Consider the following 17,246-nt stretch of genomic DNA (forward strand, 5'->3'; position numbering starts at 1 on the left):
TTGATATGATGAAAAATGATCACTATTATAGAAATTTAATTGGTGAGAGAATGACTCTCGTATTCGGTATGCTAAAAACTATTAACTTTCTTGGGGATGTAACTCTCCTTTGGGAGTTAATTTTCTTCAACTATGAGAATGTGATTCCTCTTAACATTGGTGGAAAATAACTTACTCATGTACTAGGAATGTTAAAAATTATCACCAAGACAAAATTACCTTTTGTTATTATTTATTTATTTTCATTATTTGTATGCAATACTTTTTCACAAAATCATAAATATTATTTTAAATATTATTGAATTAAATTTTAAATTACAGTCTAATTTAATACATATGATAAATTCAAATTTTATTTTCAATTTAATAATAGATTAATTAGATAAATATATAAATTTGTTTTTATTTGAAACAAATAATATTAAAAATAATTAGATTCAATTACTTATTTGTTAATAATAAATATCACTGAAAAATATTAAAATTAATTAATTTTTACTTTATTTGATAGGGAAATTTCTATATTTACCATCACATCCTCTGTAAAGTGCTTACTGAATCAGACACTTCAATGTAATTTTCTTAGTATATTAATTAGTACTTTCTTAGTATACCAAACCTTATACTGTTACATTCTTGGTAATCACATTCTTAGCAATCACATTCCCTTGGAATTTTACTATGAGAATGTACCAAATGTCACCTTAGAGTACTTAAGTTTGAGTCACACCATATGCAATTATCATGTGTGGGTGTCTAATTTCACAATGTGTGATACCATAGGTGGCTCTAATTTTATGGGTGAATTTTTGTCCGGTTTATGCTAATTCTTCGTCTATTTGTATGTTATAATAGTTCAATTCTATTTGCAGTTTCTTTTAGCATGTATATATACTTATTATAATTATATGAGAAAAATATTTGGTACACTATCAGTGAAATTTCTAAACTCCACAAACAAAATCAATGGGTTGACAAGTGTATTAAATAAAAAAATATGATAATTTTTAAAATTATTTGTAAAATAAAAAAAATACTGTATTAAATAGTAACCCTAATTATATTACATTGTATTTATATTTGTAAGCTTCCAAAAATATAGTTAGCAGTTGTATAGTTAAAAACAAGATAACTAACTGTTGTTGTTAAAAAAATAAAGAAATCATTCTTCCCGATTAGCCAATCCACCTCTCTTCTACCATTTCTATTACAAGCTCAACTGCCCTCCTTAACAAAAAAAAAAAAGAAAAAGAAAATTATTATTATTAATTTCTGTAATGATTTTTTTCTGACAGGGATAATTTGTGCCAATTACATTTCATTAATATAAAAAATATTCCTTAAAAAAAAATTTTCAAACACCAAGAATTAATCAAGCGCAGAACTTTTTTTCAAAAGTGTTTCTATTTCAAAAATATTTTTAAAAATATTACTAAACTGACCCTAAATTTTGTCTTCAAAACATGTAATGGACCACACTTGGGCTTTTGGAAGGAACATTAGATTCAGCTTCAGCTTACATGTATACAGCCCATTTGCAACCCATCAAATGTTCAAATCTTACACAATTCTTCTTTTAATTCATTATCCATGTTTGAAATTTATAATTGTTTCTAGTAATACTATGATTTCCAAGGTTTGAATTTGTGTTTTTCTGGTTTATGTTAGCCGGTGAATCTATTGATAGTCATATTGTAAAATTACGGACTATTCATAAGCTATTACATAGGAATTAGGAGGTTCGTATCCATCACGCTTCCAAAGCTCACAATGAAGTTAAAGATTTTATGGCCAAACATGATGCTATAAGATTCACAAGTATCAAGGTGTTCTCCATACATCCTCAAGTTATGCGGAGTTGAATTCAAAAATATATATTAAAGTTTTGTTTTATATTTTTTTTTATTGTAAACGCTTAGTACAGTTCTTGTATACTAATTTTTTTTTCATTTATAGTAGTATAGATGTATAAAAATCAATAATATATAAAATTATAAAATTATTAAAAAAACACGTGTAGGCTAATTTGGCAGCACATTGCCATAACACTGATTCCATTTTGGAGAGTGGGCTGACTATAGAAAGAAACATTGTATTGATTAAATGGTCCATTAATTGCATTACTTTATTCACCCACTGGTTTACATGGAGTTTTATGATTTTTCATCCTTTTATAATAAAAAGAGGCTTTTACGCCAAGGGATTCTCCCATATCATATCATACGTTTTTCGTTTGTCTATGTTGGCCTTTCGTAGTGCTACAAACGACATTCGGTCCCGTTATATAACCAAACTTAGTAGTTTATTGCCTTAGCTCATTTGATTAAATAGTAATTAATCGGCCTCGATGGCTAAATTACTAAATGGACTCAGCTCAACCTTAATTTATAGCAATAATCAACTTTTTTTTTTCAATTTGCAACTTGCAAATGTCTACATTCCCTTTGATAGGCAATTTATTTTTCAAAATTAGGAATTTAGTTTGTGTGTATTGGAATTTAATTTTTTTAATTTTTTTAATTTCAAAATTCAGATTAAACTATCAATATTGTTAAATTTTTTTATTAAAATACTTTTTTTAATTAGATTGCTATTAAATAAATAATTTTTTTAATTCGAAATGTCACAATAAAAAATTTAATAAAATAATTAACAGTGTTAAAAACTAAACTTAAATTTAAAAATTTAAAAAATAAAGAACTAAATTCTTAATTTTTGAAAAATATAGGACGCATATACCCACATTTGATGACCGAAAGTTGATATAGGGTTATGGGCCCACACTTGACCCAAAACTTGGCAGCATGTTATTTGTCTCAGAATAAGACCCCATCCCTCTCAATCACCTTCGCATTTACAAAACAAATCTTGATGTTGATCTACTTCCCCATGCAATACGGTGCCGCTTTATAGCTAAATCTAAATCTATATACAACAGTCTTAAGTAGAGTATCATTATAATTAATTTATAAGACAACAAGAAAAAGGCTACTAAAATAGGAAAAGACAAAGTCGAACATGAAAATTTCAACTGGCAGTCAAAAAAGCTAAAACAACAACAGCAGCAGCAGCAGCAGCTGAGCTGATTTGAGCTTAGCTACTCCTTTCTTTTCCCTTTTTTTCCTCTCTCTTTCTTTGTCTCCAAACAGTCAAATGTCAGCTGCCTATTTCCCTCATCTTCCTCTTCCTCCATTTTGTTTCCTCTTCTAACCGCCATCTCTCATCTCTGTAAACAAGGGAAAACAGAAACCCTAACTCTAACGCAGAGCATCAAGCGGCGCCGGCAGCTCAGCCATGAAGAAGAACATTCTTATTTTGGCGACATCCTCGCTTTTGCTCTTTAATTTCTTGCTCTCTTTCGCCATCGAAGATGACATCGCCTGTCTTGAAGGACTGAAAAACTCCCTTACCGGCGCCGACTCCCCTCTTTCCACCTGGAGCTTCAGCAACCGCTCATCCACCTCCGTTTGCCAGCTCACCGGCGTTTCGTGCTGGAATGAGAAGGAAAACCGAATCATTAGCCTCCACCTCCCTTCCATGAAGCTGTCGGGTCAGCTACCGGACTCTTTGAAGTACTGTCGGAGCCTCCAGATTCTAGATCTTTCTAACAACTCTCTCTCCGGTCCCATTCCTAGCGATATATGCTCTTGGCTTCCTTATCTCGTTCATCTCGATCTCTCTGGTAACCTTTTCTCTGGTTCCATCCCTCTTCAGATTGTAGACTGTAAGTTCCTAAACGACCTCGTTTTATCGGATAACAAATTGTCTGGTTCGATCCCTTACGAGCTAGCTCGGTTGGACCGCCTTAAACGGTTTTCCGTTGCCGGTAACGACTTGTCTGGCTCCATCCCCTCTGATCTAGCCAGATTCGGGGAAGATGGTTTTGATGGTAACCATGGACTTTGTGGGAAACCCTTATCAAAATGCGGTGGATTGAACGCTAAAAATCTGGGAATTATCATAATAGCTGGTGTGACTGGCGCCGCAGTTCCGTTAATCGTCGGTTTCGCCATTTGGTGGTGGTTCTTTCTCCGAGCCGGCGCAGGCGAAAAAAGAAAGAAAAGTTACGATGTGGAGGTCCAAGATGGTAGTAGTTGGATTGAACTGCTGAAATCTCATAGGCTTGCTCAAGTATCGTTATTCCAAAAGCCAATAAACAAGATTAAATTGGCGGATTTAATGGTGGCAACGAACAATTTCGATGCGGAGAACGCAGTTATTTCGACCAGGACTGGAGTTTCCTACATGGCGGTGTTGCCGGACGGCTCTGCCTTGGCGATTAAGAGGTTAAGCACTTGTAAGCTTAGTGAGAAACAGTTTAGGTCAGAAATGAATAGGTTAGGACAACTTAGGCATCCAAATTTGGTTCCGCTCTTAGGGTATTGTGTTGTGGAAGAAGAGAGGCTTTTAGTTTATAAGCATATGCCTAATGGGACATTGTATTCTCAGTTGCATGGAGGAAATCTTATTGGTTTTGGGAATGGGAAGTTTGAGGTTTTGGATTGGTCAACTAGGCTTAAGATTGGCGTTGGTGTTGCTAGAGGCTTAGCTTGGCTTCACCATGGATGCCAACCGCCGTATGTTCATCAGTATTTTAGTTCCAATGTCGTGCTTCTTGATGATGATTTCGATGCTCGAATAGCTGATTTTGGTCTAGCAAGATTGATGGGGTCTCGTGATTCGAATGACAGTTCATTTATGAATGGGGATTTAGGGGAGTTTGGATATGTGGCTCCTGAGTATTCTAGTACCATGGTTGCTTCCTTGAAAGGGGATGTTTTTAGTTTTGGGGTAGTGTTGTTGGAACTGGTTACAGGTCAAAAGCCGATCGGAGTTAGCAATGCAGAGGAAGGGTTTAAGGGGAATTTGGTGGACTGGGTTAATCAATTGTTCAGCACTGGTCGAAGCAAGGATGCTGTTGATAAAGCATTGTTAGGAAAAGGGTGCGATGATGAAATTATGCAGTTTCTGAGAGTTGCTTGTACTTGTGTGGTGCCTAGGCCAAAGGACAGACCTTCTATGTACCAGGTATATGAATCGCTGAAGATCATGGGTGAGAAACATGGTGCCTTGGAACAGTATGATGAATTTCCATTGATCTTTGGGAAACAACAAGAACATGATAATTAGGAGCGAACCCTTGTTTGGGGGGAATGAGATGCATAAGCAGCAGCTGAAAGAACTGAATATTTTTATCTTCTACTTTGTGGTTTTGAGATTTGGGCATATATATCTGCATTGGTGTATGGTATCTTCTTTTTAAAGGCATTTTCTGCAATTGGTATGATTTCCGCTTGAACAGGATTCCTTGTTTAAATGGTACTTTGTTGGAGAATTCTGTAAATTACATGAAGCATCATCACGCACTGTAGTGATCACTAGCTTCATTGCAGTTGAAAAAAATTTCTTTTATCATTCTCGTAATGCGTAATTAATTCAGCCATTTGAATTCCTGCGAGCTTTAAGTTCCATTTTTTCATAGGGTGGATAATTACAGTAACTCAGGTTACAGCATGTTGCAATGCATATTTCTTCGGCATTTTCTCCTTAACTCGTAAAAGTGAAGTGATTCATGAATAATATTTTTTCAAAGGAAAATTTCAGTATTTGTTGCGAGGAAGTTTCGAAAGATTTGGGTCAACGTAACGTCATGGTGGCGAGAGGCGTTCCATAACATAAAATACGCAGGCCAATATAAATTAAATACAAGCAGTGATCTTTGTCTCAAAAAAGAAGAATATTTGATGACGTCAAGCTTCTAATTACAATAAAATAAATATTGTAATATATTATTATACCCAAAGACAAATAGTTGATCATCAATCAACTCATAAGAAAGGAAGTCCACCACCACCAAAAGGCTTTTTGAATGCAGAAAAGATTGATGAGTTTCATTTAATCCCCGAAAGTTAGATGAATAACACATAGTTCTCGTGATGATCATAACTACAGTCGGGATGGGATGGTCAACATTATCTTCACCTTTATTATCTTTGTTTGGTAATGTTAATAGAGAGAGGTCTCCGCTTTTTTTTTTTAGGTTGGGAGATGGGACCATGTAATGCTGGTGCTTTATCGAACCAAAGCTGGTGCAGGGCATGTGGGGTTTAGTTTTTAAGATGTGAATTTGATGGCTAATCTTTCATTTCACGGTGTTTCGGTTTCTGAATTTTGGAGCAGAGCTTGTGTCCTTGGAATACAAAACCACGTGCCCCCTCGGACCCCACTCCCAATGCCTAAGGAGCTTTTATCTCTTCCATTGTGCCTTTGAGATTTTCAATTCCTTTTATTTATCTCAGCTTATGCGTGAATGCAGTCAAAACTTTGTTTTTGGTTGGGTGGGTGAGTGCTGCTGCTACCTCACTAATGTTACTTCTGACAAACACAAATGTATTCGCTGCTGCTTTTATCAAATCAAATAGTTTTGCTCTTCCTACATCTTCATTTCCATCTATCTCAGACTAAAGCTGGAAATAAGGGTAAGATGAGGACATGTCTATATTGGATGAGAAGAAGATGATACTAACAAATGATGGGTTTTGGGATGCAAAAATGGTACTTGTCCCTCCTACCCCCTTTATTCATGGTAAAAAAAACTTGAAGTTAAGGACGACCATGACACCGATCAAATAATATGAAATTTGTGTGGATTAAATTAAATATATTTGTTTGCAAATGTCTCAATTCTTCGTGTATTTTTGTTAATTTTTTTTTACTTTTATTATATTCATCTAACATTTCTAGATGTTTTTATTTATGTGATTGATTAATTTAGATTGGCTTGTAGACAATTTTTTTTATCAATTATCGTGTGTCAAATCAAAATTATTATATGTTAAAATGATAATTTTACGTGTAAATTATAATTATGTATTTAATTAATTCATATTAATTTAAAGATAAATAATAAAATTTATATGATCATTAATTAAATTAATAAGTGATAAATAATAAAGTATTATTTTTATTTGTAATTAATTAAATTAATATGATATGAATAATAAATAAAAGAGTTTACGTTAAACTATACTCAAAGTTATTAAATTATTAATATTTAGTTACTCAATTTCAAAAACGATAAATATTAAAATGTTTTTATTTAAATCACTAGTTTGTTAATATATATTTTTAAAAGTCCAGCTAGCAAGCTCTAAGTGATGATTTAATGATCGATACAATGGATCAGTACTCATCAACGAGTAGAAAAATATATCTTAGATCCAATTCGATTTGATAGTCAGTGTCAAAAATCGAAGAAGAAAGCTGTTTGGATGCTGATTCGTAAATTCGTAATGTTAAAAATTATTTAATGAAAAAAATTGTAAAAGAAAAGGGGAATAGGAGCTTTCAACAGTTGCATGCGAATAGAGAAGATCTACAACAACTATTTTAATAATTCATTGATTTAAATGAGAATTTTTGGTGAATTAGAATTATGTGTGTGAGTCTTTGTATTTTGGTTTTTTTTTCCTGTGTATTTCACTATGTTGAGGCTTGTTGGACATTTGGGGGATGTTCATACCTTGTTTTTACAGGGATTTAGGTTATTTTAATATTTAGGGTTGGAATTTAAAATGACCATGTTGTGATTACATCGATCGCTCATTTTCAAAGCCTTAATTACGAAGTTCATAGTTTGGCAATGATTATTTTAGTTGTCTTTGGGATTGAGTTCTATTTGGAGTTATTGTTGAGTTCCTCTACTGGAGTTTTAAGTGGATTCAAGGTCATCATTGGATCGTATAAGGGTGGGTTTCAGTTTTGAGCTTTTTCCATCGATTTTGGGGCATTATGTGAGGTTGTTTTACGTTAGTGGAGGGTGATGCGCGGCTTGTTTGGTGGTGGTATCTGGGAAGAGACTTTTGTGTTGAATCATAATCAAGGTTCTGAAAGTGATTAAAGTCGATGAAGCAAACTTGTAATCGTTGATGACATGAAGACTAATCATCTATAGGGAGGTCTTGGGGTCTTTTTTTTCTTCAATCTTGTTTGGGAGACGATGATTGTGGCAGATGGTTGCAACTATGGGGGATTATGGTGAACGGTGATAACTTGCTCTGTCGGTTTATGGATGAATGAGGTGGTGTTTTGTGGAGAACTTTGATGTTTCTCATGGGCTTTGTGCTGACGATTTTGTTTTTCAGGATTGCCTGTGATTTTGTGGTTGAGTTTCCATCTATGCGGTTTTTGCATTTTGTTATGGGAGATTGGTGTGATGTAATTGTGTTTATACCTCAACCAAAAAAAAAAATTAACAATTACTCTTCTAAAAAGAGATCAAATTTGTTGTTTTGAGGTTCGAAGAAAGCATTTTTCAACCCAAAACCAATTTTGGAATAAATTTTTTTTATAAAAAATTACTTTTTCACCCAAAGACAATCTAGTTCAATCCATCCACCAATAATTAAATAAACAATAAAATTTTTAAAAAATATTAATTTTTTTTTATAAATTGGTTCAACTATCAATTTTTGTCCTGATTTTTGTTTTTTTGTTTTTGGTTTCAAGTAGTGTCTATATCGATATAGACAATAATTAAATAAACGATAAAATTTTTAAAAAATATTAAATTTTTTTATAAATTGGTTCAACTATCAATTTTTGTCCTGATTTTTGTTTTTGGTTTCAAGTAGTTTACTAAGAGGTTGGTTCAATCGCTTGTCTATATCGATATACCGATCGATTCCCGATTAGATCAGTTGATTCAGTTCCAACAACATTGCCCAAACGTAAAACTTGAGACTTAGGTGCTTTTGGCTTTTGTGTTTTGAACTGAAATGATCAAAATACCATTATTTATAGAAATTATTTAAGAAGTTTAAAGTTTTGGATTAATTTATATTTTATGTATTATTATATTAAATTATTTAAATTTTATCATATATCATTATATTCAATTATTTAATATCATCTAAATAAATATATATTTTAAAAGTTTTAATGTCATGCTTGAAATAATAACTTCCACCACAATTTTATATAGTAATACTAAACACTTAAAATTGCAAATCACATTTTCCCATAGCATTTTTTTACATGTATATAGAGTTGAACTTGTACTTATGTTGTCTTGAATGTTTGTAAGTTTGGTATATTGATGATGATGAAGAATTTTGATGTTATGGCAAGATGCATATAAATGTGCAATTTAGTAATATGGTGAATGTGTTTGTGGCAAATGAATGACCCATGTTGGTAATTTGGCATGATTGGCTCGATTGTATAAGCTTGGGTATTGCATGGTTTAATAGATTTGTAAGAGTGGTATGAATGAATATGAAATGCTTGGAATACTTGTATAGTTTCATGTGAACCTTTATGTTTATGGTGTCAAATGTCGCATATTGGTTTATGATTTGATATATGTTAAGTTTTGACATGGCATTGGTATGATTTGAGTAGATTTATACTGGTTGGAAATGCATTATTGAGTCATCTTTAAGAGTTGAATTTGTATGAAGTACCAAATGGAATTTTTTAGTGGCACACGGCCATGTAACTCACACGGGCTGACTACATGCCCATGTGGATACTGTAGATTTAAACATTTTTTATGCACACGACTTCAGTTTGTTACACGGTCTAGCCATACGACCGTGTGACTTTTGATAAAATTTTGCAATTTGATCCACATGACCTCAATGAAATACACAACTTGAGCACACAGCCGTGGGTCCCTTGTTTTGCATTAGTGCCCTTATCGTTTGAAAATGTTTCAATTTGATCTTTATTGTGTTCGGGTCAACTTAAGAGCTTTCGTAAGCATGATTAAGACTCGAATTAATTGTATATCATAATATTTGAATTTTTATGACATGGTTGATTATTTGAAGGATTTATTTATGATATAATTAATTTATATTTTTAGAAATGTTACAAATTAGTCCTAGTTAAATTCTAGGTTGATATTAGAGCATACATAAGATACCATAAGGCTCGACCAAAATTATATTTGGTAATTATGCATTGAATTGATTATGATTGTATGATTCATTTTTAAATTGAATGTTAATTATGTAATCATGAAGAAAATTCATGTTTATTTGAAATAATCGATGTTAATTTAATGTGTTTTATTCCGGCTTTAATTGTAGCACTCTGTAGCCTAAGTTCGACGACAGGACCGAGTAAGGGGTTTTACATTAGCTATGGTGAACGGTGGGTGAATGGAGAAGATGACAATTTTTAATTAAATTAATCTTACTTAATTTAGTTAATTATTTCATTATCAAACTTAAGTTAAACTTAATTAATTTTTTAGTAGAACTGTTATCAAAGTCCAATATTCACTATTCGAATTGGGTTTGTTTATTATTTTGGTCCTTATAATAATTGCTATCTAGGTCCCCAAGCTTTTATTTAATTAAAAATCTATAGTGATTAGACTTTTACAATTTAGTCCTTGGGCCCTAATTAACCACAATTTCGACTAAATTACTTAATCAAATTTCAATTCATCTATAAAATAACTCCGCAAATATCCCTATTTAATATTTACGAACTCGGTTTATGAAAACAAGGTTCCGAAATTGCATTTTCTAATACCACTAGAAACCGGGTCATTACAATAAAACATTTTAAAAGCCTTGAATAAGTTGAATGAAGATAAATTTGTTTAACCAAATTGTTCAAATGGTTATTTTTTTTGTTAAAATAAATTTGTAAATATATATCAATATGACATCGCCTATATTACCGGACATTGGATTAGGTAAGGGGGTATTACAAGAGCCCTTTGTGTTTTGTGCTAGTCTCTCTTCACCTCGTAACACATGTACTTATTTGATCAAATTTAATAATTTAGACATCATGAAAAAAGTTCATTTTAGAAGCTTTGTAAAATTTCGTTGCATTAGTTAGATAAGTTTTTCTACATGACTTTGCAACATATTCTGCTTAAGCAAGTAGAGGCCAAGAGAAGAAAAGCTTGATGTCTGCAAACATCAACACTAAAATAAATGAAAGAGTTCTCTGGTTGACACAAGAGCATTTGACTTGTTCACATCCATAAACGTTACTAGCAAATTAGGTCTTAAAGTTAAAAAGACAACTGAATTGATAAAGATCAGGAATTTTAAATAGATTTTAACCATTGGTGTGACATAACTATAGGAAAAATTGTTTATGAAAAGAGTTTTGTTTCAGAGCGAAATTTCAAAATTTTCCATAAAATTGAACATTTATTGTGTGATCTATGGAAATAAATTTTACCAAATTTAGTACATATGTTTCTGAACAAGGAAGACTTGTCAAATCTTGGCTATCTACCGGATGATCTTTTTTGTTATCCTTAAACCATTGGTATTACTAATAGAACAAGCTCTTATCATGAACCGAACACAAAATAAAAACTAAAACTCTTTAGTGAGGAAAGTTCACTTTCTCTATGGAAATCAAAACCAAAATTCACAATCACGAGTACTCATAAAAAATAGAATTTATTTGTAGCTTAATAAAATTTTCCTAAATTTCTCTATAGGGGAGGGCGGCACATTAGGTATCCCACCACATAACTAATTTTAATTTTAGTTAAAATAAGCTCATATAGTTATCCAACCTAATAACTAATTTTTTTATTCCTTAAATATTATTTATCTAATTAATTCAATTAAATCATTTTCTCAATCCAATTCTAATCCCATCAAAATCATGATGACTTTAGCTTATTAGAATTTAAGAGTAAATAAATTTAATTGTCTTATTAAGTAAAGTTGTGATCACTAATTAATTTAATTTTCACTTTGAACTCAATTATTTAATTACAATCAATTAAATAATAATCTAAAAAATTAAATTAAATTCTAAGTCATCTCTTGTTCTTTTCAAGAAAATGCATTTACTGCGAATAGTAATTCATGTAGTCTATTTCTCTTTAATTGTTTTCATTCGTTTATTGTATCAATTCTAATGTGCAATCTATACAAGGTTGTATTGGGTTAACGGAGGGACTTATCAGACATATATAATTAGGGTTTAAATAATTTGTAATCAAAACTCTTACTCTTCGTCTATTAATTACAATATTATTTAGTCATGGAGTCCATCCACTAAAAGTACCATGGTTGAACTCCCTATTATATACCATTACGAGGGCAAGTTATTAGATTTATGCTTTGTCCAATGATCTTGTCATTAGTGTGTTGCCCTTATAAGACATCTTAAATATCTTTAGGCTAAAAACGTTTACCCAGTATGATTCTATCTTATCTCATTGTCACCATTGCATCTTCCACGATGAAAAAAATTTATTACTAACATATAGTAATAACAACCATTCGTTCTTGACAAATGGCCCATAACAACGTTCCTTATTCATAATTCATGCAATAATAGTGAGAGAATATCATTTACTTTTTAATCCAGTTATGAATTTCCTTATTGCAAGTGAAACAATGTCATGCATAAGTTATATACTCAACATATCAACTTTTAGTTTTAATACCATCTGAGCATAGGATTTTAATATATCCAAGTATATTAGTTCTATACACATAACCACACTATTTCTTTCTTTTTGGTAGTTATTCGCTTCGATACTCAAGACAAGATATATTCTCAATTGGACTTGATAGACAACATAATAGTCCTTTGAATCAATTGCTAATTTTGATTTCTCATATTATGAATCATTTAGATTATCTATTAATATAAGTTGCCTTCCCGCATTACAATTCATCCCTATGAAGCAATTTAATATTAATTCAATCTTAGGTAATCAATGAGTCAATATTTGCTTATTCATGCAAAAACCATTGAAGATAATTATAGAAGGATAATAATTTAATTATGAAATTTTATTTAATCAATTTGGTCAAAAAAAATATAAATTTATATTAAGAGCACAAAATCCCAACAGTAAAGAGTTAAATCCACAAATTAGAAATTGAAAAGGTAAAAAAGAACTGTGGTAATTCACTTGGATCATCGTAGCTTTGTTTTTGATTTAAATTTCCTTGTCTAGATTAATACTCTTCTTGTTCCCTTTAATCATTTCATATGTATAAAAACATCTAACCAAACAACCAACAAAGAAGCTGATAAAAATTTTAACACCTTCAGCATGTAGGCAGAAGTTGTCACTTCCTAGCCATAATGGACGCATATATTATTATATCAAAGAAATTGTCATTTACTGACTGTCGGCAAAAATGTATACTTTGGAAGTTTTATTCTTGATTAGTAAATGTGGAGAATTAAATTATAAAATTATGTTTTTATATTTTATTTCTGAGATCTTTACAATGATATATTATATGCTCAAAATGATTGAGTGATGAATAAGAAATTAATGCTCAAAAATGAAATCTAAATACTAGAATAAGAAGGCTTACAATGTTAATCCAAGATATCCTGATGTTGAGAATCAAGTCCAAAGCTTGTATCTGCTTTTGCTTTTTCTCTTTTTAGTAATTGGCTAATTGCCCAAATTTGAACCTATCTTTCTTTAGAGTTTAGACCACTTCTTTGCTTTTGCTTCTTCTCAACACAAACAACAAAAAATAAGACATTGAATAATAAAAGAGTTAAATTTACATTTGATTTTTTTAAAGAATATAAATCTCCTTTGATACCAACAAATGGTAAATATAATGTTAATGTCATGTTGCTTTTCTTAAAAAAGAGACACAAATTCAAATTTTGAAAATAAAAATCACGAATTTGAAAAAATTAACTTCTATCAACCATACAACCATAGTAGAAAATACATTAGTTTTACCCCAAAAAACAAAGTTTTGCTTTGATGGCCACGATATAATATATATGCTTACAGGTTATAATGGATCCAAAGACCAAAACAGTCCCCAAAGAATCCAGAAAAAGACTAACACACAAAAATGTAAAACAACTTTTGCTTTTAGGAGCTGAACACCTTTAATTGGTGGATTCACTTTAGTTTTGGAACTTATGCCCCCCCCCCCTGCCCACCTTTTCTAGAATCTAACCTCAACTCTTCGGCAACTATTGTGATTAAAACAAATCAACCCAAACCCTATTCCAAATACCAAAATTGATCGACCTTTTGCTACATGCATGCTTCCATGGAACATATGTCTCCACTACCATATTCCACCCTTACTTGTTCCTTAATCCCTACCTCTTCCTTTTATTTCTTCTTTTAAATGCTGCTTCTTTTTTCCTTAATTATGTTTTAAAGAGAATCTTCATATTTTGCCCAAGCCTATATTAATTTTAAAAAGCACAATTTCGATCATATCAACTTGCTCTCTCTCTTTATTTGATCTCTCAAATAATTTTACCAAAACTAATTAATAAATATATTTTCTTTAACATACACAAAAGGGTAGGTAGATATATAGATGCTTAATATCTTTCTCTGCTAGCTAGATGCTTTTGGTGAGAGCTTCCATATGTTTACTCCTCTCTCTCCCCTAGAATCACCCACTGTATAATAACTGTTGTTAGAAAGAAAAAAAAAAACCCTACATGCATGCAGGCTTAATTGGATATTCAAAATATTTCAAATATTTATAGTCCCACTCCCAAAATATTACTTGCAAGATATATGCCAGATATGCTGGCTTTGTGGCCATCATCTTTTAGCACTTCGGCTGATTCGAAGCTTCCCCATACTTTGATGCCTAAGCTTGTCTTGGAGGTCGTCTCGAGTTGCCAGCTCGCCTATTTAAAAAAGAAAAAGAAATCTCTGATAAAGATATTGAATAAGAAAATCAAATATAACTTGCTAAATATCATAATTTTAGCTGGTGATATGTTTTTATTAGTAAAAACTAAATAAGTAAAAAGTTGTTTTTAAATACCTTCGTATCCGAGTAGGTGCAAACTTAAGAAATTGTTTTAGGGAGTTAAAAATAAATAAATAATTTTAAAGGGATCAAAGTATAATTTCACAATTATACTAACTCGTGATTTTTTAAAAATTAAAAGAATTATATAAACAATTTTTTTTGGGGACTAAGGCTATTCGAGTTAAAAAAATTGTCACATGTCTCACTTAATTATATGCATCTTACTCTACATTAAAAATTCATAATCTAAACTCAAATTGTGACTCATTGATAGAGTGTTATTTTGAAATGAGATACTAATAATATATTAAATGATTTTCCATAAATAAAAAACAACTACCACCTCTGCTTTAATAATTAAAGGGAAAATGAAAGATATTAATTAACTGCAGTTTGGTCGAAACATGGAAATTTTCATTGTAGCATGGTCAGCTTTTAGTTTTATAGATTTGCTTTGCTTTGTAATGCTACAACGCACACTTAAATAAAAGAAAAAGAGAGGTTGTATAGCAAACTAATGAAAAGAAGAGAAAGAAAGACCAAAGAAAGGTGACATAAAAAAGGTTTAATTAAGTAATTATATAAGGCTTTGTAAATGCAATATGCTAATCATATATAATTAGCTATGGATAAGCAAAGATTAAGAGATGGAATAAAGGAAGAGACAGGCTTTATTTTCTTTTATTTTTTCAGTTGTAAGAGGGTAATGTTGGAGATTAAATCACGATGGACCACATGTAGGACTCAATGTAACAGTTAAATGAAAAATATACTAGATTACAACATATCTATTTATAAAAATATATAGTTTTGATTGAAATCTCAGAGTTAAAATGATAAAAATATCCTCTTAATAATGTTTATTGTTTTATAAAAAAATAGTTTTCGATAATTGCTTAACTAAATTGAGACGCAATTAATAAGTGATATCAACTCACTCAACCCTTTAAATATAGTGTGTATATATATCCAAAATTTTATTGTAGTTTTTGTTCTTATTTTTTATTTTTGAAAAATAAAACACACCCAAATTGAAAAACAGATGATACATAATAATTATAGTAAAAAAAAAGTATATATAATTATAAAAAAGATTAGAAATAAAATACTTTTGGTCGTAATTAAAGTTTGTAAGTGAAACGAAAACGGGGAGCATGCAAAATCTACACCTTAATTATAATTACAACTACCACTACAAATTTGAAAAGAAAAAGGGAAGAAAGTGCTCGAGGTGGAAAAAAAGCTTAAGATGCAAAATCTAATTTCTCCTCATGACATAGGAGTACATGTATAGTGCAAAGCATGCAAAATCTAATTGTTAGCTAATATATATACATATGGTTATTTAAAAAGAAAAAGAAAAGAGGAAGCAGACCTGTTATGAATAGGATCCGGTCCATTAGGAACTCTTCTTCTGCTTATGTAATTGAGATCCAACCGTTGATGCACCAAAGTCGACTTCCCTTTACCCAAGTCTTTCACTTGCCCCTCCTGCTGCAGGGTCCCAACTATGATGAACCCCAAAACTATAAGTGTTCTAAGTAAGGTTTTAAACGACAAAGAAACCCCCATGTTTAATTATCTATATAATAGTTTCTCTAGAACATATATAGAGGAGGGAAAAAGAATACAAGGAAGAAAGAAAAGGGAGAGTATTATCGTTAAATGATATGGTGATTGCAGTGTGTCTATATATATGGTTTATATGAGAAGGAAAGAAGGAAAAAGGAGATAAAGGGAGGGTGGGTTAAGGCAAGAATTTTTGTTTGTTTTTGATTATGTGGTAAGCTAGCTTGGGCTTGGCAGTACTATTTTTATGTTTTGTTTAACTTGATGGTTGGTGTTGTTTTATATAGAGAGGGGTGGGAGCTATTGGCGATTCTCTGTTACTTTGTGAAAGGGAGGAGGGACGAACAGCTGGTTTTGAGGGGTTTGCTTGGGTATGATCTTCTTTTGCTTTGAGTTTGGGTATTTTCATGCACTACTGCTTATTTACCCCAACACTTCATGCCTTTACGTACGACATCAACAAAGTATTATACTTTAGATAATCCCTTGGTGTTATGGAACTTGGTCCTTGGAACTGATATATACGGCTCTAATGGTTTGAAGCATCACGTACTTGTCATTATATCACATACCTTGGGATTTAATTATATTATCATTAATTTTATATGTCATTTGCTAACTTAAGATATTATGTTATGGTTAAATACTTGGACGTAATGGTAAAATATATTATATTTTCAATGAGAGAATGTAAATTCGTATTTGAGAGATGACATTATTACAAGTGAATCAATAAAGCATACATGAAGGATTAAAAAATAGGGTTGAATTCAAAATAAACCAATAAAAAAATAGTAACAAATGCTATAAAGTAGAGAAATATTTATACTATTATTTAAACACCTAATTGAGTTGGTGTCACGAGCCAATCGAAAATCAACTCGATTAGAAAAATTACGATTTTTTTTT

The 17,246-nt window shown here is 31.2% G+C and overlaps 1 protein-coding gene and 1 long non-coding RNA gene across 2 annotated transcripts; one reads left to right on the forward strand and one right to left on the reverse strand.

The window, feature by feature from the left end:
• The first annotated feature begins 2,962 nt into the window (after window positions 1-2,962).
• On the forward strand, window positions 2,963-5,415 carry LOC107909604 (probable inactive receptor kinase At1g27190). Its single transcript, XM_041088964.1, has one exon. The coding sequence runs from the start codon at window positions 3,295-3,297 to the stop codon at window positions 5,128-5,130; it is 1,836 nt and encodes a 611-aa protein (XP_040944898.1). The 5' UTR covers window positions 2,963-3,294; the 3' UTR covers window positions 5,131-5,415.
• Window positions 5,416-14,209: 8,794 nt separating this feature from the next.
• On the reverse strand, window positions 14,210-16,810 carry LOC107909603 (uncharacterized). Its single transcript, XR_001687284.2, has 2 exons — window positions 16,144-16,810; window positions 14,210-14,640 (listed from the first exon to the last, which is right to left on the reverse strand). It is a non-coding gene; the product is annotated as an uncharacterized lncRNA (long non-coding RNA).
• Between the last annotated feature and the right edge of the window lie 436 nt (window positions 16,811-17,246).

Source organism: Gossypium hirsutum, chromosome D02 (genome assembly GCF_007990345.1).
Source record: "Gossypium hirsutum isolate 1008001.06 chromosome D02, Gossypium_hirsutum_v2.1, whole genome shotgun sequence".
In the NCBI taxonomy this organism is placed as follows: Eukaryota; Viridiplantae; Streptophyta; class Magnoliopsida; order Malvales; family Malvaceae; genus Gossypium; species Gossypium hirsutum.